General features: G+C 43.8%; 1 protein-coding gene across 1 annotated transcript in view; it reads left to right on the top strand.

Annotated features, from left to right (window-relative positions):
• The window catches only part of ABCD2 (ATP binding cassette subfamily D member 2), a 47146-nt gene extending 24086 nt beyond the window's left edge, over positions 1-23060 (top strand). The window contains exons 7-10 of the mRNA XM_021384624.1: positions 9012-9157; positions 15301-15385; positions 16085-16210; positions 18437-23060. Coding sequence (XP_021240299.1) covers positions 9012-9157; positions 15301-15385; positions 16085-16210; positions 18437-18647 — 568 coding nt within the window. The 3' untranslated portion in view covers positions 18648-23060. The remainder of the gene's footprint in view (positions 1-9011; positions 9158-15300; positions 15386-16084; positions 16211-18436) is intronic.

Raw genomic sequence — 24538 nt, forward strand, 5'->3', positions numbered from 1 at the left:
ACTGGTGATATAACAAATAAGTTGATAGTGTAGATAATTGCAGAAACACAGGATGGCTGAGGTTGACAGAGACCTCTGGATCCCACTGGCCCAACCCCTGCCCCAGCAGGGACACCCAGAGCAGGGTGCCCAGAGCCATGGCCAGGCGGCTTCTGGAGATCTCCAAGATGGAGATCTGCAGCCTGTGGGCTGCTGTGCCAGTGCTCAGTCACCTGCACTGCACAGAAGTGCTGCCTGGTGTTCAGGTGGCACCTGTGTTCCAGATTGTGCCCATGGCTTCTTGTTCTGTTACTGTGTACCACTGAAAAGAGCCTGGCTCCATCCTCTTTACACTCTCCCTTCGGGTATTTCTAGACATTGATAAGATTCCCAAGATTCCCGTTGATAAGATTACCTTCTCTTTTCTAGTCCCAGCTCTCCCAGTTTTTCCTCATATGTGAGGAGCTCCAGTCCTCCTAATCATATTAGTGATGACTATATCCTTCCAGTTGCTTGGAACCCAAAGTTATGCGGCACATGCTGCAGTGATCCTGTCTGTGCTAAGGTTCTCTAGGGTTCTGATAGGAGTGTCTTAAAAGTAAGCAATTCTGTTTATCATTTCCACTGTCAAGCAGAAGGAGGTTGGCATGAAAATGTGCTGCTTCACTTCAAGATAAAGACAAGGACATGCAGGTGGTGTGATTGCTGGTGCCAAGTAGGAGCTGTCTACAGGGTCGTCTGTTACGATTAGCCAACTACCTTTGTGCAACAGCCAGGTGATAAGTGCAGTGCAGCATGGGCCTGAGGGCCACATTGCATGTGCAGCACGGCCCAAGACTGTGCCCGCCCAGATCAGCTCTTACGAAGATCATAAACTACTCAATGTACAACATTCTTCTGGTTCTGTCCACTGCAGCTGTTTGTCTGTGTCCTAGGGCAAACATCTAGGACACATGAGACCTTCTGGAGGCACTAGTTCACCACAAAGAGAGCCTGGGGTGACTAACTCAGACTTGAATGAGTAACTTCTAGTTGAGATGAGTCTGTTCTGCTGATAAAGTTGAACAGTCCTCAGAACTCTGTGTTTTCAGATGTTTGTTCTTGAGCCATTATATGGTAGCCTTGTGGGAGCATGTAGTAGGTGGGTTTCTGCAGCTGAGCAGAATACTAGCCTAGCTTAGATGGAAGCATGCATTTCCAAATAGGGAAGGCTTTTCCAGACTTATCTGCCTAAAGTTTTACATTAATTATCAATTTTAATTTCTGCTAAAGATTACTACAGCATCTTTGAGGCTACTTCAGGTACCCATAATGCTTATAAAAGGGCTATAGTGAACATTCCATATATCCACTCACGTGGTGTGTCTCTATTTTATGTGCAATTATGTTCTGGCATATGTAAAGCAAAAGTGTTTTGCAGAGGATGAGAGAGCAAAGTCAGTGCGGTGTGTGACTTCCCACCTGTGGACAGGTGTCTCATTGGACACATGGTGTTGCTCTGGTACTGCTTGCATACCCGTATTCCACTGCATGAAAGAAACAATGGCACGGACAGCTGAGCGCTGTAGAAACTCAGAGCAAAAGCAGCATCTGATGTTGCTGCCTCGTTGTCTACACTTCCTGTTCTCTCTTCTGATCTGCAAAACCGTGAATAATCTGGGGTCTTTCTGAAAGAGGGACACTGCCTTGCTCAGAGTGTTACACTGCTGTGATAAAGATCAGAAATGTCTCTTGGGTTGGGTGTGCCTGCCAGAACTGGGAAGTCAGACTCGTGTCCAGAATAGCTTTACGTTTTTTCTTCAACTTATTGGTCTCCTAATCATCCATCCAGTTCATCCTTTTATCGTGAGGACGGTACGAAAAGACTGGGCCTGCAAACATCTTTCTGTCATTTGGCTGGCTGGTTTATTTGATTCATTGCAGAGAGTGTAATTATTTCAGATTGCATAGCTGTTCATAGCTTGGACAAATGATCTGAGCTTTGTTTTTTAATTTTTATTTTTAATTGTTTTATTTTATTTCATATTTATTTAATATTTCTTTATTCAATTGTATTATCTTTTTACTTTATTAGTTTTTATTTTTTATTTTTAATTATACGTGTGTTCTTTTGTTCAATCACCAGATACAAATAGAGTGAACAGGAAGATAATTTTGTGAATTGTTCACCTTAATCTTAAAAGATGGCACCTTACTCTTTTAAGTGGTGCCATCTGACCACTTCTAGTTATATTGTGTTTAGTAATGATGAGTAAGTAAATCATGAGATGAGATGGTGCCTGAGCATGAATAATGCTTTAAGTTAAAGGCGTATCTTTCTGTTTATTATTTCCTCCCGGATTATTTTCTTGAAGATATACTTTTTCTCTGCAGAAAAAGCCACAGAGTGACTAGTGTGATTTTTTTTCAGTCTTTGATTCTAATTGTATGCATTGAGAATTAATCTTCCGTTCTGAGCACTTCATTTCCATGAACTATATTAATGGCTATAGGCTGGTTACATTCTACTCTGGTAACTGATCCACCTGAAATATTTAGCGGATGTTCATGGGTAGTTCTGTGTGAGTGGAGAGGAAAGTTCACTGTAGGGTACTTTAAAGAGAGATCAATTATTTATGTCTTTAGAAGGGTTGCTGAAACTTTAGCTGGCCCTAAAATCCCTTGAACTAGATACAGTGCAATAAACTGAAGCTGTTCCTTTTTTGAACGTTCGCTAAATATTATATTGTTTACTCTCTCTACTGTAACTCTTTAGTGTCATCACCTTCTGTGTGAGAGAAAGTAGTGAATGCAGTCATCGGAGACCTTAATTCACATTCACTATTCAAAGTTGTGGTGGTGGTGCTTTCATTACTTCTTTGCTGTTTATTTTGTTCATGTCATCAAAGAGCTATCAGGAGCCCAGATCACTTTTCTTAGTGGAACCTGGAATTTCTTGAGCATCACCACTGCTAAGTTTTGCTGCTGTTGAAATTGTGGTGTCTTCCTGCTAACCTACATTAGGAGTGTGGCAAGAGCTGGAGTTCTACTGAGGTCATTCCTCATGAGGTATTACAGCACCTAAAAATTAGACTCTTGGCAACAGCAAGGGGAAAGAAAGTTTTAAATACACGTGGGTGCCCTAGGCAGTCCGGAAGAGATTTAGGGCTTTTTGAAAATTATCCTGGGAACTCATGTGGTAGGCATAGAGAGCCACCTAGAGTTAATCCATAGCAATCTCTGAGTGTTTGTCTGAGCTCGGGTCTCTGCTGCCATGTAGGTGTCAGACTGAGAGCTGAATGTTAAACGTCTTTATCTGTAATGAGTCCTCTCCTGAGAGCAGGCGCCTAAATACCATTGGAACCCCCTTCAATAGCTTTTGCAATGCTACAGAAGGGGGTTACTGTGTATTAGATTAGAGAGCACTGGATAGAAAAGAAACAGGGTAAATAATATGTGGTGCGAGGATTGGTACTAAAGTCTCCTTCCAGTTGAGGAGTCTGACCAGTATAGTATACAATTAGGCTCTTTCCCCTTACTCTCCTTTTGGACACTTGATTGCTGTCTCTAAGCAGCAGTTTCTTGGCTTCAGTGGGAAGATCACAAAGTGCCCTTCCCTTTGACTCCTCTTTAACCTGGATGCTAGCCTAGAAAAATGGGAAAATGATCCCCTGCAAACTGAGAACTTAGCCTGAACCCAGTTCTTAGGAAGGTTTGCTGACCCTTAGCTTAGAGTACACGCCCTCATCTTGCATCTCTAGTAGCCTCTGGTTTGTGCTGAATTTAAAACTGTTGCTTTAAAACTGTTCCCTGCTGGGCTGGACCTTCTGGGAATTTAGAGGACTTTGGGGCATATCTGTAGGTGTCAGCTGTGCTTTCATGACTGGAGTTTCTTTAGTGCAAGCACTGGCTCATGATGATCTTTCAGGCTTCCTAGGAAGACACCTCTGTGACTGGAACTTGGGCTCCAGTGTCATCTTCTTGAATAAAAGTTCCTAAATTTGGAGTATATTTTGCTTCAGATGTCAAAGCTGGCACTGTGAAATGATCGCAATCTCATTTGAAAATCCTAGCTGCAATTTGTCTGATATGTAGGATTTCAGGTGTAGCATTCCCTCCCCCCCCCCCCCCCCACACACACACTCTTTCTTGGTTATATTAAATATGCACCTTGTCAGCCAGAAAGTTTACAGTAGTCTTACACCTCATTTTCTAGTGGATAAGGCTTTTCTTTTGTAACTTTTTTTCTGTCTGAGAGAATAATAGTGCAGTACTAACTGCAAACAATCTTGGACAGCAACTGACAAGTCAAATCCTGATTGGAGGAATGGAGATGGGTTTAGAATCACAGACCTCATGTTTTTAGACTTCAGCTTCCATGGATAAAGTGTTAATCACAACCTATGCCAAGGAAGTCGAGCTCTTCAGACTGTACCTGGAAGCAGTTCCTTGGGCTGGTCTCTCTTAACTTCTGACACCAACCGCTTAATTAAGATGTATTTTCAGTCCCTTGTTTATTTCACGATGCTTATAATTAGGACTCTGCCCCATTCAGATTGCTTTAGAGACTCTCAAAGTGTATATTGATTAGTTGTTGTAATTCTATTAAATGTACTGGATGTCAGAACAGGTTATTGGTTCTGTTAGCACAATTTATATGCGTAGAAGATCAAAACACCTTTGAATACATTCAGAAAGTATTTGTAAATGTTACATGTGGATTTGACTTGTTCAAAATTTGGAAAAGAAATTTCTTGGCATCAAAGCAAGACATCTTCCTTAACTCAGTACATAAAAAGTGAAGCCCTCTGTTTTTCTAAGACCTCAATGAATGAACAGATATTAGTGTTGCCTAACATCTCCGATGTATTTGTCATCCTACGTTTTGGAAAGACAAATGCCTGGTACGTACTCCAATCTGTTTAGTACCACCTGCCCCCCCTCCCGCCACCGTTTCCCTCAACCAAAGCTAACACAATAAAGAGATGGTATCAACTGCAACACTTGCCCTTCCTCCCTAGTGATTTCTCTCTTGTTTTGCCCATGTTGTATACCATGTAATGTATCAACAGGGCACTGGGGAACTGTCTGCACCATAGGCTTCAGATTGCAGCATGTGTTGGTATCATCTTTCTTTAAAGCCTGCACTGCAAGGGAGAAGTCCTAAACCTTGGGGATGACAGCTTGTTACTAGCAAGATGAAGTTTCAGCTTTACAAAGTGAAGCACTAAGTGCACCAAACAGGCACTGGTGATATGATAAAAACATCGAACTTAGCCTGAACAGATTGGTTTGTAAGTGCTGAAAATGTCTCTACCAATAAATGCCATGGAATTCCAGAAAACTAAGCAAGAATCTGTTCATTTGCTAAGCATTCTGGATGTTTGATATCGAAGTTTTGTAAAAAAATTACTGATCTCAAGTACTGTCTAAAACCAACTCTCTTGTCAGGAAGCGGAGAAAGAATGATAATAATTGCAGAGCTGTTACTTTCAGAGACATGACCCACACAGCACAGAAGTTGCTTTCTGCCAGCCAGACGCCCAGACGCTCTGTCTGAAAGCAGAGACTTCATAAGAAATCAATTATGGCCAGTTAAATTAGAGTGTAACTTCAGGACAAAAAGACTGGTTTTGTTGTTTGAACTGCTAAAAATGTAATGAAAACCATCTTTTAACAAGGAGCTAACCAGCAAAGACAAGGTTTTATGCTTGCTGTATCCTGGTTCTCAGACTTCTTGCTACCTAATGTCTAGCTATCAAACACATGTAAACTCAATTGCAATAACCTCTGGCATTTAACAGGTTTTATTGTGTTTGTCTACGTGGCATGCATGGTAGATGAAGAGGTTATTGTTTTCAATAACCCAAGTTATGGGTAGGTAAGCGTGGCTTAGTGTGAGAGAAACCTCGTCTAGCATTAGCCCTTCAGAAGCTGGCTAAGTTTATTGTCTGTGCATTGCCCCCCCTGGGGGAGAAAGACAACCCCAGGAGGAAATCCATCCCTGCTCTAAAACAAATGCAATGAATCGATTGCAGGGGGGCCTCTCTGTATTGACAAGAGCTGAAGCCCTAAACTTTATGCCAAGCAAGATGAAGTGCGCCCTCAGGGATGTGAGTGGCTCCTTCTGAGACGGAGGAAGCAGAACTTGCTCTCCCACGTCCTGGGACAGACCCGTAACCACAAACCATTTTTCCTTTCTGTTAGTTACTAGTTGAAGGATTTCACTATTCTACTGCAGGCTGGGCTTTTTGTTTCTTTTTACAAACTAGGTGGGGAGGGGTGAGCTTGATATTAACTGGTGCATTCAGATAGGAGACCACAAGGAAAATCCAGTTGTACCAGAAAGTGGTGCTGGTGACTCAGCATGGGAACAGGAGTCCTCATGTGGTGTTTTTGAGCTTTGCCTTCCTGCTTTTGCTGTAGGTTAAATCTCAGAGCTGTTAGTGATTAGAGAATCATACTTCAGAAGATTAGAGTATTAATCCCCAGACAAATTATATGACAGGTAACTCTTCTCCTTGCTCTCACCTGCAGCTTCACCTAAATTACATAGTCTTATGCGCATCCTTAGCTAAATTTTTCTAAGCCTAGGTGGAGTTGTTGTCTTCTGTCCCAGAGATGGCAGCAGTCTGGCGCAAATGGAATTATTTCTACATATGCAATAAGTAAAGACCTCTGCAGATTGCTTTTTTTTTTTTTTTTTTTTTTTCGGAGAGCTCTGTGGAAATGTAATTTATCATTACTTCATGAAATTACATAATGTTTAGAGTTAAGGTTTTGCAACATCCCCATTAATTTAAATGGTTTGCTGCTCCTGATGGAAAAAAAAAAAAGGAGCAGCAGTGCTTGTATCTGAGCTGTGGTTCTGGGTTTGCTCCATCTTGCCCACATCAGGGAGATGACCAGATGTTTGATGTTTGTGAGCAGTTAGATCCCCTGCTCTTCCCACCTTCACCCAACTGGTGGTGAAAGTAGTGTATCTACAGGTGGGTACGGACCAATGTGGTTGCCAGCAGCACGAACAACAATGTCATGGTTTTGTGATTTTCGGTTATTGGTATTCCAAATCATAACATCATGTAGTGGATGTACCTAGTTCTCAGAAGAGAAGGACTACTACATTCCCCACGGTACTTTGCTCCTCTGTTACCATTTTCCAGCCGTAGGGAAAAGATAAAAGCTCGCAGTATAAAAACTTGCAGATCACAAGACCTTGTCCCTTTTTCCGCTGTCTCTTGTCTTGGCAGCATGTCATGGTTTTGTGATTTTCGGTTATTGGTATCCCACATCATAACATCATGTAGTGGATATACCTGGTTCTCAGAAGAGAAGGACTACTACATTCCCCACGGTACTTTGCTCCTCTGTTGCCATTTCCAGCCGGAGGGAAAAGATAAAAGCTCGCAGTATAAAAACTTGCAGATCACGAGACCTCGTCCCTTTTTCCGCCCGTCTCTCGTCTTGGCAGCACCTCGCTCTCCAGCCGTCTTATCGTCGGTAGTAGAGTAAGGCCTACCTTGATTTTGGGACATGCTCTCTCTCTGTATTGGATTTATCAGCTTAAATTGTAATTATATTGTATTATAGTGTGTTGTTTTGCATTCCGATATCTTATTTAGTAAATTAGTTTGTTTCTCCTCAGATTGTTGCCGCTGTTCTTTGCTCTCAGGGCCATCTCCTTACCCTTTTCCCCTTTTCCCTTTTCCCCGGGTCGTGGACCCGTGGATCCCCTGTCCCCTTCGTCACGGAACCGGGCCGAACGCCCGTAAACCTATGACAAACAATCCGTTCTCTGTGGCAAGAGTAAGCTGGCTGAAAGACTCCTTACTGCTGGCCCAGCGTTAGCTGCTCCTCTGTGTCATCAACCCCTGGCACTGCCACAGCTTTAGTAAGACAAACATTGTTTTGGCAGATGAACCCAGAGGGAGGTAGCGTGACTTCTGGCACAAAAAGCGGGACAGGGTCTTGAGCTTGACTTTTCTTCAGCTCTTATGTTCATCTCTGAACTCAAAATCCTGCAGATTGTTCCCAGAGTATTTCCAGTTTCCAAGAACTAGATAACCATGTGACCAGCAGTCCTTGGCCCAATTGCTCAAATGATCCATCAGAGTCCATAAACCAAGGTTCTTTAGGGTGCATTAACTTTCCCTGTGCTAGACCAAATTTTGACCTAAAGCGTCTCAGCTGCTTCAGTAAATTCAGCTCCGGGACTGCATAGTGAGTCCTCACTGAGTCTAGCCTGTACACAGCATCAACATGGTTGATAAAGTCACTGACTATTTGGTTGGATGAGGCAGGTCAGAAATGGGAATTATCAACATGAGGCCTCTACATACAGTGCTAATAGGCCTGGCCTTTGCAAGCAGATGCTGGATTTGGATCACTTGAAATAAACAGGGCTATTCTCACATTTACTGTTGACATTTATTTGTTTTCCCCAGTAATCAGGAAATAACTAAAACTGAAAACTCATTGTGCTGAAGGTCCAACCTGTGCTTTGTTGGCACTTGAGTGAAGCTCACTGAACAGTGGCATGCATGGGTGGGAGGTGGCTGGTGTCTTAGGTTGACTGGATGGCCTTATAGCATCTAAAGTATTGTGAAACTGTTCTTTGAGATGACTTTGTATGGAGGCTAAGGGAATTCTTAGGACCTGTGCACAGCTCACGACAGTAAACCCTGGCTCCAGGGTGGAGGCAGCTTCTTTTAGTATGGGGGATGAGATTACCTGGTCAGGGAATGTGGTGGTTTAGAAGCTGCTTCTTATTCCCAGTAAAAACATTCAGAATGGGCTGTGAAGTTATGTTTGTTCTGTCATTTTGTTTTCATAGTAATAATACCCATGTTACTGTGTTGTAATCAACTGTTATGTAAACAGTAGACTGTCCCTACGATAAGTTTAGGAAAGCATTCACCCACAGTGTATCCACAGATAAATCCAGTTTTAGCAACGTGGTGTTTAAAGTACTGTACTCTGCTCATAGATCCTCAATAAGATACGCTCACTTGGAGTCAGCTCTGGATTACCAGTTTCTCTGTGTTGTTTTGCAGACCCTATATGTCCATTGGAACACTACGTGATCAGGTCATCTATCCTGATTCCGTGGAAGACATGCATGAGAAAGGCTACCAAGATCAAGATCTGGAGTGTATCCTGCATGTGGTTCATCTGTACCACATAGTTCAAAGAGAAGGAGGTAAATTGCATATTCTTGTAAAAACTTTCACAAAATCCCTTCCTTGGGTGTATGTATTAGTGAGACTGACCTTTACCTCCCTCCATTATCATTAGCAGCAGCAAGCACACCAGTGTAAACAAGTTAACAATAACCAAATGACACGGACTGACAGTAAAGCTTTACTGTCTACCAGTTGCCATTTAAGTTGCCAATATGCTCGCAGTGTTGTTTGCCTTAAGAGGAGGATTCATGGATTAATGCGTCTTAGCTAAGAATGTACTAGTGGCTGCTGACCCTCAAGATACAATAGAATATAAAAATGTCAGCGTTCTATTTCATTCAGACCTGATGCTATGACACAGGCATTAAAAAGAGGGGCAGGGAGCTAAAGTTGCTGATTGGAATAATTGCAGAGGAGGTCTGTACTCACTACACTGATATTAAAAGTATTACTGTTAGTATCCCTGAGTCATTTAGTTCTCTAAGTCAAGTGTGCAGTCTGCAGAAGAATGAGCAGATGTTTTGGAATAGGGAGCTAGTAAAGGAGAAGCAGTTAAATTCTAAGTGGCAGGAAGCCACTATGGAGTGTACATTCATAGCCTGTTGGTACTTGCAGAGGTACTGAACAGCACATGACCCTCAGCAGCCAAAACCATATCCCCAGCGGTCTCTGAATGTGCATCATTGTGGTTTATAGCCTTGCAGCCAGAGTTTGTCACTGATGATGAGGCAGTTACTGTGGTTTGCCTCTAAGATGCTGTTGCCTGGGTTGGTGTTCCTCATTGCCAAACTGAAAACCCAGGTTTGGGTCAGTCTTGCTCCACTTTCTGTGCCAAAAGACAGTAATCTAGTTTTATTGCTGATCCCGTTCTTACTTTTCTGCTTGTCTAACTGCACAAGTGAGACTTAGGAAGCGGGCTGTAAAAAAAGTATTGAGGGTGCTGGGAACTGCATGGGATCCTGACTTGGATGAGGATAGAGGAACACTGTGCAATGGTTGGCAGAAACAAATGTCACAAAGAGTGTCTTACAGACTTTAATCTGAAATGACACAAGTGGGCAAAGCCGGAAAACAAGGGACAGATTACTACATACCAGGACGTTTTTAGGACCATAATACACTTACTTAGTCTCTTTTCTCCTTGGGCATTAGGAGGGGAAGGAAATCTGTGACGTATGATTTGACGCGTTACATGGATTTCATATACTCACATATTCTTCAGAGCTCCCCCAGTTTGGATCAAAGAATCATATTCTTATTTTTGAACCAGCAAGCCAGAAAAATGCTTCTTGAAAGTGAACAATTGACATCTTTGTTCATGCATGGCTGAATGTTTTATTTTTATTCCATTTTTTATTTTACTCTTTTACTTAAAGTTAGATTTTTAAACTAAAATGGTTTCGTAAAACTGAATGTTTTGTTTGCAAAATAATAAAAAGGCCGATGTAAAACTTGTAGGACAAGGGATTTGCCCCAAATTGTCTCTCATTCTTTTTGCAAACTGCTTTGATAGTTAACAAAAAAATTACATTTTCCAATAGGAAAAAGTTGTGCTGAAAAATCCTCAGCAAGTTTCTGTTTATTTGTTATATACGTATTTTGTAAACGTATGGCATCTGAAAAAAAAAAACCAGCAACAAAACCAATTTTAGTTATTCAGGTTCTTGGGTACGTACGCGATTTGTCAACACTGTTTCAAACAGCTTTCGAGAATAAAGCTCTCGTCTGCCAATCATCTCAGTATAGAAACAAAATGTAATTCTTCCTGTATTTTTGCTGTAGATCCTCTTCATCTCTATAGGCTGTACTCCACCTCTTTCCCTTTCACCCATCCCCGCAGTGCTGTGCCTCTGCCAGCCGGCAGGCTCCCTGTGGCCTGACCTCGTTGCTCTAACTGACCATGAATCCCGCGCACGTATAATATGGCGCTTTATAGCTTTGTGGAAGTCTGCTCCCTGCGGGCGGTTATGAAAAGACAGATGGAGCCAGGAATATGCAGCTCTGGCTCCAAATCTGTTTGTCCTGGCCTAACTTTATTGTCTTTGGCTGAGTCACTTGAACGTTGCATCAGATCAAGGGTCATCCAGATCCAGGGGTAGAGGTGCCAAAAAAAGCCTGCTATTATTGCTGCCAATGGCAGAAAATCCTCTTTTTGTAGCAGTAAGGTTTGACCCAGTTAGAAGTAAATAGAATAGCTAATAAGTATTCCAATTGAGTGTTCAGCTTCTGTGTCACCGTTATGAAAAAATTTTCAGTCAGTAGCAGCAGAATACACCAAAAAGCCTCCAAATATCAGTTACCCGCCCCGACATCACCTCTCCTGATGCTGCTGAGCCCAAGCCCTAGCGCAGTTCCCACGACAGCAGCACCCCTTGCAGCTGGGGCAGAGTTCCCTTCCTGCAGCATCCCATAGCAGTGTTAGAGGAATGCCTCTGCATTGCTCACCATCGCGCTCCAGCAAATCTGCACTCCTTAACCCTTGCTCTCATCTGAAGCATGGCAAACTTGGCATAAGCTGAAGAGAGTGACACTGATGATTTAGGATTACAGTGTATTGTACTTGGTGCGATGAGGCAGCATGAGGAAGCTTTTGTGCATGATACTAATGTTGCTTAGTAACGCTATCAATAAGGTCCCCCGTCAACACCTGCAATGTTGCTAGCTATGGCAGTGCAACAGTTGTGTGCAACATGAGGATAACAAGGTTGTATGCAGCCTGGGTGGCACAAAGGCACGTCCAGAAACCTGAGGAGTAGTATGGAGACGTCCATGGATATGCATAGAGTGGCTCCTTTGTTGACTTGCTGTAAAAAGCTCTGTGTACTTAGTGCATGTCACTAGCATGGGAGCTATGGGTGCCTGGTAGCCTGTCGCATGAGAGAAGCCATGAGTGCGTGAGGCAGCGTGCTGCATGCAGGGCCAGGCCTGTCTGCTTAGGACTGATGACATTACTGAACAAGTTCAACCTGTTTATGGTTTCTCAGCACCCCAGATTATAATTATTCCTCATTATTGTGCACGTTTGTCACAAGTTTGGGTCTTGTCCAAGGAACCCTCCTGCTAAGCCACATATAAACACACGACAAGCATGTTTCCTCTCTCTGAGATTTTTCCACTGGATCATTTTAGCCCTGGATTTGCTTTTGTTAATGATGCCGACAGTAACTGGTGTGCTCCACCGGCTTTTCCATTTGCTCTGAAGAGTCACAAATCCCTGCAGTGCCACGCTGAGCTGAGCTCATGCAATTGATTGTCTCGTTGTGCCTTCCTCAGCTCAGGATTTCCCTTTGTACGTTCATCCCACACAGCATCAGGGCTGCCTTCCTTTTGACAGCTGCCTGGGGGCACATACAGTGTGGGAGGCTCTGTGTCCAGAAACTCTTTGGGCAGCCTCCTTGGCTGCAGTTTGCTGCTCCAGCCTTTCTCCTATCGTTCCGTAATTCTCCAGTCCGTATCTGATGAGCCGCTTTGAAAAATGATAATTCAGGAAAAGGAACTTCTACAATTCAGTTTTTTGGCAGCCGAATGTTATCTTGCATGTAGGCACAGGGATGCATGAGGACACAGGATGCGTAGTGCTACAGAACCCAAATGTAACCCTTTTTTTTCCTTCAGAAAAGTGTGGAGAAGGAATTATAAAAGAAATTATGCAAGAAAATGAGCTGCTGCTATCATGAGGCTATCGCTAATTTCTACTGACAGCAATATCTGTTTCTAGTGCTGTTCCTCTGCCCCAGCACACTGCTCATGCTGTTTGTCATACTGGTTGCAAAAGGCATTTCAGAGGCATCTAGTGTTCATCACATCTACATCTTTTCGCATGCAAGCAAAAACTATGTGTACCAAGAAGCTCAGTGAGGAATTTTGGATGCTGAATGCCAGGATTACATTACTTAGAGATTTGTGCTGCATTCATAGATGAGCCATTTCTTTTCTTCATTTGTAAGATGGATGTAGGTGTGGGTGATGAAAGCCCCCGACTTGGCTGATACTTCCAGAATACTGAGGTTCTTTACTGACCTGCAGAAAGAAAAGAGAAACAAGCAGATGCATTGTTGTTGATGCACTGTAGGAAGCCTATTTATTGTTAGATTGCTAATTGCTCAGAGGAAATTGTCCAGATATCAGGAAATCATTTTTAAAATAGCAAAGGGATAGTATTGAATAGGAGCCTTCCTTATCTATTGTTTAAGACATTCCAAGTGGTGAATAGGAAAGCTGAGAGAGGGATCGAGACAGGAGGAGGCAGGACGCACTGCTAATATTAAAGTAGAACAAGAGCTGAAGGGACCACAGATCTGACCACTGTATCCTGGTGAACTGAGGCTAGATCTTACCCCTTCAGAGGAAAGAATAGGATGACTGCTGACAAGTGATATTTCCTTTCCATTTTGCAGCCCTTTCATGAACCTCATTCTATTTTTGTCTCCTACTAAGCCTTCATAAACCAGCTGATCAGAACACGGGCACTGCTTCCATGGGCACGTGCACACATGCACACCCACCCACACCCTAGCTGGGATCCAGAGCTCCCATCACAACACAGCCCCGGAGCTCATCTGTTTTATCAGCTTTAAACCAAGAAAATATAAACAGTAGCATGAGTGTTGCCTTCAGAAGCATAGCTGTTTCTGTGGCTTTTGTGAAGGACATTCCTCTCTTGCCTCTAACACCCTGTATCAAAAAGGAGCGCTCCAGGCATTTTATAAGCTTTTTTGGGAAGCACCGGTGGAGCAGCACTGCAGCTTTCTGTGTGGGCCCAGTGCCAGGACCGATCATCACACAGAACTTCTGTGTATCCATCCCCTGTCCCAGAACTGCTCTGGGTGATGATCATTACACAGCGCCATCTCTGCTAGGAGCCAGCTGGCAGAAAGCACTGCATGTGCCTTCTCTTCTCCGCACCGAACCATCCCAGTTCCCTCAGCCGCTCCCCATCAGGCCTGTGCTCCAGACCCCTCACAGCTTTGTTGCCCTTCTCTGGACACAGTCCAGGGCCTTGATGTCTTTCTTGTAATGAGGGGCCTACAGCTGAAAACAGCCTCACTGGTGCTGAGTACAGAGGGATGATCACTTCCCTGCTTGCTTGACTTTGCTCATAGTGTTCTCTAGCAGCTGTTTGTTTTCAGTGGTGCAGTGGCAGAAAAGGGGTTTTGTTTGTGTTGTTAACGTTTTAGTTACAGTGCTTCTGGGCTGATTGGGAAAAATGTCACTTTCTTCACTTGGCCCTTGTCCAACTTTCTCATGAATAGATGATTAAGTGAGAGAAATGTCTCACCAGATTTTCTCTGTGTCCCCACTCTCCCGTTTCAAAACTCACCTTACTTGCTATTTTGCTATTCTGACTATCTGGATTAACCAGAAACTTACTTTTAATGCTGTGATTTGGTATTTGAAGTTAGTTTTTCATGAGCAGGAATGAGCCATGCCATAATACTCACAGAAACACAAGTCCACTGTCACATCACAGGTAAAGCTCATCACTGCCGTGTTGCATGTGTCTGAAAGTGATGAGGAAAGAAGTCATTTAGAGGCCATGCAGAATATTAAATAAGAATACTTAGTGTTTTAACAGCTGTGGGTCACTTCTAAATACAAAATATCAGGAAGTTTGTATGCAAAATGCTCCTGTCTGTATGCACTGCTTTGTATGTTAACTGCTTGTCTGGGCATAGATTGCATCCATGTGTCTGCATTTGTGCTCCTGCTGAGTTTGCTGACTCACAGCAGTGAGAGAAGCCAGGCAATAAGCATTCTAATCTGACACTGCTGCTTATGTTCTTTACGTTTATTTCCTTTCACATGCTGAATTTATTTTTAAATTTCCACTCACGCATTTCAAGATGGAATAGCAAAAACATGGCAGAAAAATGGTTAGTTATACGCATGTCAATGATGCCTGTTCACAGAGATGGTACGTAAAGTTCTTAACAGCATGTATGTACTGGGGCAGTCTAAATTCCACTTTCAACACTGACATGGTATTTGGGACTTCTTTCCAATGGAGTGCCAGTGGAAGGGCATTGATGTGTCGGAAGGTATGATCCAGAGCCCTGAACTTTATGAATTTAGTTGGGGGTTGCAGAGATGTTGCAAGTGAAGGTGTATTTTCATCATAAACCTGCGTTGTCCTGACATGTTTTGTTTGCATTTTTATAAGGCTGGGATGCCATCATGGACTGGAAAGATGTCTTATCAGGAGGAGAAAAACAAAGAATGGGCATGGCTCGTATGTTTTACCATAAGTAAGCATTTTAATTTATTCTTTAAGTAATATCTGAAAATGAGGAGGAGTTTTGGAGGTTTGCTGTAATAGTTTGAGCAGTAGTAGCCTGTAATCTCTATACAATGTGCAGTACTTCTAGACTGTTGCATAGGACTACACTGTCATTTATTCATGTAAGTTCAGCTTTTAGCTTGGGCAATGCTTCTTAGTTAAACTTTGCTTTTAGCAGTGTAGCATTACATTCTGTGGATGTTCTTTTCTTTATCTAATCAGGCATAAACATCTTCCCTGCATCTGTCCTACAGTACTGCAGAAAACAGGTGGGCTGCCTTAGAGCTTTTGAAAGTTGGAAAGCCAAGCTCCAGAGTTTTTTTTTATTTTTTGAGACTGGAAACCTTGCAAAGGCAGTCTGTACACAGCAGTGAATAGAGACTCTCGGAGTTGGCTGTAGTTACTTCATGGCTTGTGGACAGAACAGAGTAATACCAGGTCAAACTGGGACATGGGAGTTAGAGCACTGTGTGCTCAGATGGACCAGGAAATAAAGCACATTCTTCCTGGAAGCCACATCTGTACCTGATGGTGCTAGCTGGCTTCCAGCTGCAGATGAGAGGCAGCTTTCCTGCAAAACACATCTACTTTCTGCTGTTGTCTCAATTAAACATCATGTGTAGGAATACCGTCCAAAATACTTACGTCTTTTATTTACTTTTGAAAGGCCAAAATATGCACTGCTGGATGAATGCACGAGTGCTGTAAGCATTGATGTTGAAGGAAAAATATTCCAAGCTGCAAAAGCTGCCGGGATATCCCTGCTGTCTATAACACACAGACCTTCTCTTTGGTAAGTATGGCCAGGAGTTTACGAGGGGCCTTGCTTTCAGCTTTCTGACAGACATGGATTGGCCTTTGTTCTGTATTAGGGCTGTTGTTCAATCAATATCTACTGCACTTTCTAAGATAATATGTCTAAAATAATAACAATGTAAATGCATTTACTGTTGGTTGCTTTTCATTATTTGACACACATTTACTCCCCCCTCTTATTTTTTAAAATATTTGTGGCAGTTAATAACTATAAATAGCAACATGCAGGCAGCAGAGAGGCAATTAATTAGTCTACTACACCACAGCCACAACACTCATCACCAGATTATTCTGTATAGATGACAAGATACATGAGCTGGCCTGGGGAAGTTTACCAGTGCGTGGGACAAGATGGGAAACATGGCAAGTGGTGGTTCACCTCCTCTTTGTTCTTTCATAGGAGCTGATACATCCACTGGTTTAACTTCAGCAGTGTTCTGTATCTGCAGGGCCCGTGAGCTTTCAAAATGTGATAATATAGTAAAAAAAAGGGAAATATTAGAAGTCTGTTCTAGTGAGGTAGTACTTACTATGGAGAATTCCGTCAAAAGGAATAGGGCAAATGGAGATAAGAAGCTGTAAGCTGGCGTCAGCAGAGACTATTGGTACTAAAGTCCTTGATCTCTACTGTCAGAGTGTTTGCTTTTTTAAGCTGGTGAGAAAAAATCCATTACCAATTTGTCACCGTAAAGAAAGGAAATTGTAGCAGTGTCTGCTTCCCTGGAAAAGTTTTCCCGTCATTCATTCTTCCTCTGTGGAGACAGTGATAATGGAAGCTGGGATTATTTCAAAACCACTGCTCAAGAAAACAAGTATTTGAGACTACTCCACCTACAAATAGTGACAAAAGAACTGGTGAGAAAGATCTTTGAGTTCAGATTCCCATGGACATTTCTGATTTCCTAGAATTCATGCTGTTCAGGAAGGTTTGGGATTGCTCTTGTAGCCTCTACAGTATTACTGAGGTTATCGGAAGTCTGATGATTTGCAGGGAGCAGGATCTGATAAAAGCAGTTGGTTAGATGGGATGTGATGAGCTCGTTCTGGGGGAGTAAAAAACAAGTTCTGAGTATTCAGAAACAAGCATCAAATGTCTTTCACTCAGATACGCTTTCACGGGGACTGCACAGTATAGACAAAGATTGGGGTCACATGCCACTCTCTCTTTAAGATTATACCATGAAACATTTGCTCTTTTATTCAAAATATTGGCTGCCTTCCTGGAGCACCACAATTAGATGCCTCAGTTAGCTATCTTGGCTTCCTGATTTTATTGTTACTTTTGAATGGGGGAAAAGATAGAGAGACGAGTCAGGTATTTGGTGTCTCAAAGAATAATACGCAAGAAGTGGTGAGTGTAAGCCTGGAGCTGAATCTTGTTTGAGCCTCATGTCATAAGCTATTGAGTTTATTAAACTGTCACATTCCCTGCATGCGATTTATAATGACCGTTTTATGATGTGTTTCATCTTCTGTAATTTACAGTGATAAATTACACGGTTGTAGCAGCAGCTCTGAGGGAGCTCTCTGCTCTTCCTCTTGCACCTCCTGATAAATGTCTTGTCAGGTCTTGGCAAACTCCACATGCACGTACACCTTTGAATATTTGTAGCGCACACACCCTGATACTCACTGAAAGATCTGTGACTCTTGCACAGACTTTTTTAGTTTGACTCCTCGCGATGCTTTAGGACTGGAAGTTTATTTATCCCACCTTAAAAAATGCAGGGGAACAAACTGAGGTGTAACTTGAACAAACCAGTTTAATCAGTGGCATCAGGTGTGCCATGCTTGCCTGAATGTGTTTTCTTGTAAGGAGGTATAACATCTCTTGCAAAGTGAAATAAATAAAATGAACTGGGGTACGTGTTCCATTTCTTTCTTCTGAAGAGAAGGCACTGTTTGGATGTGCAGCAGGCTGAAGGTGGGAGGAGTGCCCATCAGGCATTATGTGGTAGATACCTGTAATGGCACCAGTGGTGAAGGCCTGGGGAAGTCCTGGTGACTGGATTTCAGATGCCCAAATCCCCTAAAAAAGAGGGTCCTGGGAATACGAGTTGCTGAAAAGCTTGTGAGAGTCTTACCCGGTGATGCAGAACTGGACAACGCTCAGCTTCCTGAGGGACTCTCTTGAGAATAGACACAGACATCCAAACTGGCGTGCAATAGTGAGCCGTTACTGATGCATTATTTTCTAACGCAGGAAGTACCACACTCACTTGCTGCAGTTTGATGGACAAGGAGGCTGGCATTTTGAACAGCTGAACATGGACGTCCGCTTGTCACTGAGTGAGGAAAAACAGAGACTGGAGTCCCAACTTGCAGGAATTCCTAAAATGCAGCAGAGACTGAATGAACTGTGTAAAATCTTGGGAGAAGACTCAGTGCTCAAAACAATGGACAAAGAGGAATAAATAATTTATGTTTTATGTTTTTAAAAGTATTTTTTTAGTTAAAAGCATTACAAGTTCAGACATTATCCTTTGCATGCATTGTGCTAGAGGCTTAGAGCATAGAGAAGCACAGCCAGCAGAGAATAATGCTCAGAATGCTGTGTAAGACTTTAGCATTTTAGTATTAAGGAAGAAAGTGGTTGAACTGTGAAAGGAAAATAAGCAAGGGCACCGAGTGTAAAATCAGTCGCTGCAGCTTATGTTAATTCCTAGTGAAAGCCCAATTCACTGCAAAGAAGTAGCAACACTTTTAGGTTTTGTAGGTGAGTTTTGGCCTGAGACTCGGCCTGCAGAATGTGCTCTTGTACCACGTCACTGTGTGCGTATGATATGCCTGCTACGCAGAGCGAACGTGGCATGATACTCAGGCATGGAGCACGGCAGAGGCAGCATCTGGGTGAGTATGCGGATGCATGCAGAAATCTCATTTGGGTATAAGAAACATTCAGCCCATGTAAAACAAAACTTTTCTACTACTGAATAGCATACACGCCTTTGTCTGCATTTCCATAGGAAGTAATACAGTAGGCTGACCAGAAGATAACTGTCCAGACAAACTACTGCCCTTGTGACAAGAGAAATAGGGATGGAGCTAAGTATGTGATACACACGTGCTGTACTTTATGCTGTGATGTACAACTTCAGAGGCTCTTTGCCCTTGGTGAGATATCTGTTCCTCTGGGAAACTACTTGTCCCCCGTGTAGTAACCTCTGATGGGTGGATGAAGCACTGAGCCTAGCATTAGGAGACCTTGTTTTGCTTCACTGACTCATTCATCTGCTTCATGGCCCTGACAAAGCCTGTGTGCACCTCTGATCCAGTTCCTCCATTGGTAAAATCTCAGTGTAGGCACATTTGTTCCGTGAGATCTTTTGTGATGGGAAGGACTGTAAGAGAGCACGTTGGTTTCTAACCATACGCTGAATTCTCAGGCATGGCTGTCCTGCCAATTAAAATGCTCAGCACTTACAAAGATCTGTGAAAATTTAGAGTGTTTTATAACCACTAATTGATGCCTGCCATATTTTGTTAGCGTGGACAAACACTGTACTCCCTGTGAGCAGACAAGAAAACGCACGAGTTGGCAGCTTTGCTCCAGATGCACTCTTTGATTGTGCCATTGGCTGCGCAGTTCGCTTGGAGCCGTGTCCCCAGGCAGTCGGAAGGGGCTTCAAACTGAACCCCTTGGAGCTCAGGGCTGGCCTGAGTGCCTTGCTGCAGGCCAGACTTGGTGAACTAGAAATAAAGACAGGAATGGATTTGAGAGCTCCCTGCAAGTGCACTGCCATTCTAGACAAAATGCTTACTGTGGCCCATTAGCTTCCTTGGCAGCAGCACGTGTTTGGTTGGGGAGACTGCAGCTGCAAGTGTGCACAGACCCTTCCTCCTCCGTTCAGAAATGGGCAGCTCAGGCGTAGTTCAGGCAAGAGACTTTGCAGGTCTTTCACCTGCTGTAGGTAAATGCCTGAAGTCGTTGGTTCCTTAGAAGATTTCTGTCTGGAGACTTACTCTGAGAAGGAACAATGCATAAGCTGTTAAGAACTGCTGGGAGGGGAGAAATGCACTGGAATATTTGCTGAGCTGTATTCAGAACTGAATGCCACAGACAGCTTTCCGAATGAGAGCAGGGTTCGCATCTCAGAGCGAGGTGCTCAGCACCAGTGTTGGAGAAAAGGCTTTGAATTGGCATCTCATCATCTCAGAGGTGGTGTCTTTGTCACTGTCCTTGCTTGGGAGTTTAGCTGTCTGGAGGCCACCATTATGCTGGGTATATTTGAACACCTGAAAGTTAATACAGACTGTTTACATTTCCCGGTGGCTTCATGCACAAGGTGCGATCAGTAGGGCATTAACTCTGTCTGCCAAGCCTAAGGCCAGCACAGGAACCATTAGGCTGTCTCCCTTCTTGCTGTGTGCTGGACCAGAACCTGGAATAAGTCAGGTCCTCGCCCTGCTCCTCCAGAGTCCGTGGCTTGAATGCAATCCTGTATTGCATTGGTGGCAACAGTTTGTTCCTCCTGTTAGTTTTCTCTATAGAGTCCTCTGGGACATCTCACTGAAACAGAAAAAAACACTCCTGGGAATCTCTGGAAGGGATGAGAAGTTGAGGTTCAAACAATAAGATGTTGTGTTGTAGAGCGCAGGCTGGAGGTCGCTGATGTGGTGGATGATGTGTGCGTGCGTTTTGATTTGTGTGTGTCTCTGCTTGTCCCTGAAGGCGAGCTTTCCTCCTTCTCATCTTCAAAGAGGAATCCGTATCTGCTAAGGAAAGAAAGAGGTCAGCCAAGAATCTGTTCTCGGTGAGCATAAATGAGATGACTGATGATTTCACAGGCTTGTGCATTTCTGAGCTATGTTTCTGGACCACTGTGATGAATCAGGTGTGCACCATGTGTGTGCCCTTGTTGCAGCTGCAGCGTACCATCGTGCTAGCAGAAAGCAGCCACAAAACCACTTTTCCACAAGATTCTCCCAAGGCAGGAGCTGAGGAAGAGGAAGGGGCACCACTGCTCCCCACCTCTCCGTGATGCACTTTACCACGTGGCTGGGAGCTAAACCAGGCTCGCCCAGTCCCTGAATGAGGAGGACACTGAAAAATGTCGAGCGCTTGGCCCAGTTCAGCGCAGCTCCCACGTATAATTCCCAGCACCCAGCAAAGCACTGCAATGGCACCTGACTTGTTGGGAGCTGTCACTGGTGGGCACAGCACCTGAAATCTGCTGTACTGTCCTGCAGAGATCGAAGCTAGCCCTCTGTTATGGCCCAACAGAACAGGTCTTCTGAGGGAACTGCTTAGAAGGAGAAAGACTGTTTGTTTGTTTGTTTTTAATGAAATTTTGCATAGAACATGCATCATGACTGATGAAATTTCATTGAAAACTGAAATTGCACTAGAATCAGTGTAATAGTATTTTTCTTGAAGTCTGATATGTATTTCTTGGATTCTGTAATAGATTGGCCATTCCTATTCAGTAACACAGTGTAACCAAACCCAGCATCCCACTCTGCTGTTTGCATTCTTGCAAGCATGAAAAGAGCACGAGAGCGCTGACAGGAGAGGAATCTTCTCTAAGTAGGATCTGTCTGAGTAATACCGAGCCACTTTTAGAAGGATTTTCTGTATTGGTGATTCGTTCTTCTTAAAGATGGTTTTTCAGTTTGAAGAGAAGCTGCCCTGCAGATTTTCTCTGCAAACTCTCTGGCTTGTTCCAAGTGCTGATATAGACAGGAGTCTCCAGTTTTGTTTCTGGAGAGCTTTGCCCTTTGTCAAGAACATGAGCCAACTTACTTTGTGCTGCTTTGGACGCAGCCAGGAAAGCAAAGCAGAGGGTCACACTATTCTCTGGGGGACTAGTTCAAGGAGATGCTCTTCTGCAGCCAGGATACAGGAGAAACTGCCTGTTACAGCACTCCCAGAGAGAGGGCCAGAGCAGGGCAGCATGCCTCAATGGAATCCTTTTCCTTGGTACAGGGAGAGTTATTCATAAGAGTTCATTCTTTCTCTGGCTTCCAGGAGCTGTGGCTCCCCAGGAAGCCAAGGAAACCTCTTCTTGGCTTACCTTCTCAGCAGCACGTCTCGCTGAGCTGGCAGATCCCGCTCTTGATGTCCATTCAAGGGTTGGATGCTGCAAAGAGCTGGGCGCACCCAGCCTGCTGCCAGCAGCCTCTCGTGCCCCAGCACTGCACTTGCCTGGGTCTGTGTCCCGGACAAGCGAAGGTGCTGAGCAAAATCCACACCAGTCTCAAGCATGGAGTTAACTGTGCAATAAAAATATTAATTCAATAATTTAATTCTCTGTTAATTTAGATAATACTGGGATTTTTTTTCTAGAATCTTCAAAGTGGGAGAAAACATTTTCTGTGCATGGGATTTCAGTGTTTTAACCTAGGAAAAGTTCATTTTGGGACCACACTATTTCCTGTTTTAGATTTGAAAGCTCTCCTCCTGCAGGAGAAGAAAAACCTAAGCATCCTTTAAGTATTTTTTTTTAAATCAGTGGGATCTGTGTTTGAGTGAGGAATGAAGGACTGGGTATTCAATGGGATATTTTAGGGAAAATTGCAATAAAAAATTATATCCTAAAGCAAGTGAACAAACACACCTACAGTCCCCTCAGTATGTCTGAATGATCATAATGCATGTCAAAGCCGAGTTTATGAGCCTATGATCAGAGATTTCAGTCGTATATAGAATGAAATCACTCTACTGAGCTGTTCATAAAGCTTAAGAGAGCTGAACTGCTAATTGAATGTGTCTTTGTTTCATTTATGTTTGATATTAATGCCTTTTAAGAGCAGACCATTTATAAAGCAATAAATCATGCTTTACAGTTGTAATTTATTCCAATGTCAAATAAAACACGTTGCATTTACTTTGTTTTTAGCATTCCTTATGAATCATTCACAAAGCAGTCGTGACCTGTGTGAGAGCTTTGCCTGTGTGCGCTTTGGAAGCCCTTTCCTGTGCTTGTCTCTGGGATAGGGTTGGAAAGCTAGGGGTGGTTGTTGTGTGTTTGCAAGTTAAAACAAGTGTTTCATTCCTAGATCAGGCTGCCATCCAAGAGTTTGTCCCCTTCCTTCTTGCAGGTCCCCTTTAGATACTGAAAGGCTGTTATCTGGTCTCCCCGGAGCCTTCTCTTCTCCAGGCCGAACAGCCCCAGCTCTCTCAGCCTGTCCTTGTAGGAGAAGTGTTCCATCCCTGGGATCATTTTTGTGGCCCCCCTTCTGGTCATGATCCAGCAGGTCTATGTCTCTCCTGTACTGAGGATTCCACATCTGGATGCAGTACTCCAGGTGAGGTCTCACAGCACAGAGCAGAGGGGCAGGATCACCTCCCTCGCCCTGCTGGCCACGCTGCTTTTGATGCAGCCCAGGATACAGTTGGCTTTCTGGGCTGTGAGGGCACATTGCTGGCTCACGTCCAGCTGCCATCCACCATTAACCCCAGGTCTTTTCGGCATGGCTGTGCTCTATCCTTACATCCCTTGGCTTGTGCTGATAGCTGGGGTTGTCATGACCCAGGTGCAAGACCTCTCACCTGGCTTTGTTGAACCTCATGATGTTCACTTGGGCCCACTGCTCGAGCCTGTCTAGGTCTCTCTGGATGACATCCCGTCCCTCAGGCATGTTGACCACAACACAGAGTGGTATCATCCGCAAACATCCGCAAACATCCTGTGATCTTCATAAGATTCTGTTGTTGTTGTTCTGTTGTTGTTCTGTTGCTGTGATCTTCGTATGATTCTTGTGATGTGATGTTCAGGGGTGGCTGAAGGCCTGTCCCCATGCCTCCCTCCCAGTGCACCCACTCTGAGAGCACCGACAGCGCAGTCCAGGATGTGAGCCACGAGAAATGCCGTGTGCCGGCTATAGGGCAGTGAAGCTCGGGGCCCCGGCCCAAGGGGGATGTGTTCCCAGAAGAGACGGGCAGCGGGCTGAGCTTGTACAGACTCACATCAGGAGCAAAGTGGACTTTGGAAACACTCTGAGGTGTTGAAAAGCTTCCCACAGCTGGAACTTTCTGGTAAGTTGGGAATATCAGGCAGAACACCTTTCGCTGTCTCTCTGTGTCCTTCTTTCTGACGATAGCTTTCTGCAGCACCTGCTTTGTATTTTTTAAATTAGGGGCTTTAACCTCATGTAGATGAGGCCACCTAAGAAGGGCAGCAGTGAAATATAAGAAATACTGCACCCACGCAGTGCAAGTTTGGTGTGTGTGAAGAATCCGTTTTCAAAGAGGTAATTAGAAAGGACTGAGAGATTGTGGCTGGTAGCCATCCCGGACTGAGGAGCCTGCCGGGCCCAGGCCAGGTCCCAGGAAGAAATCAAACTGGGTGAGCTCTGGGAAAAA

This window comes from Numida meleagris, chromosome 1, assembly GCF_002078875.1.
Source record: "Numida meleagris isolate 19003 breed g44 Domestic line chromosome 1, NumMel1.0, whole genome shotgun sequence".
NCBI classification, from domain to species: domain Eukaryota; kingdom Metazoa; phylum Chordata; class Aves; order Galliformes; family Numididae; genus Numida; species Numida meleagris.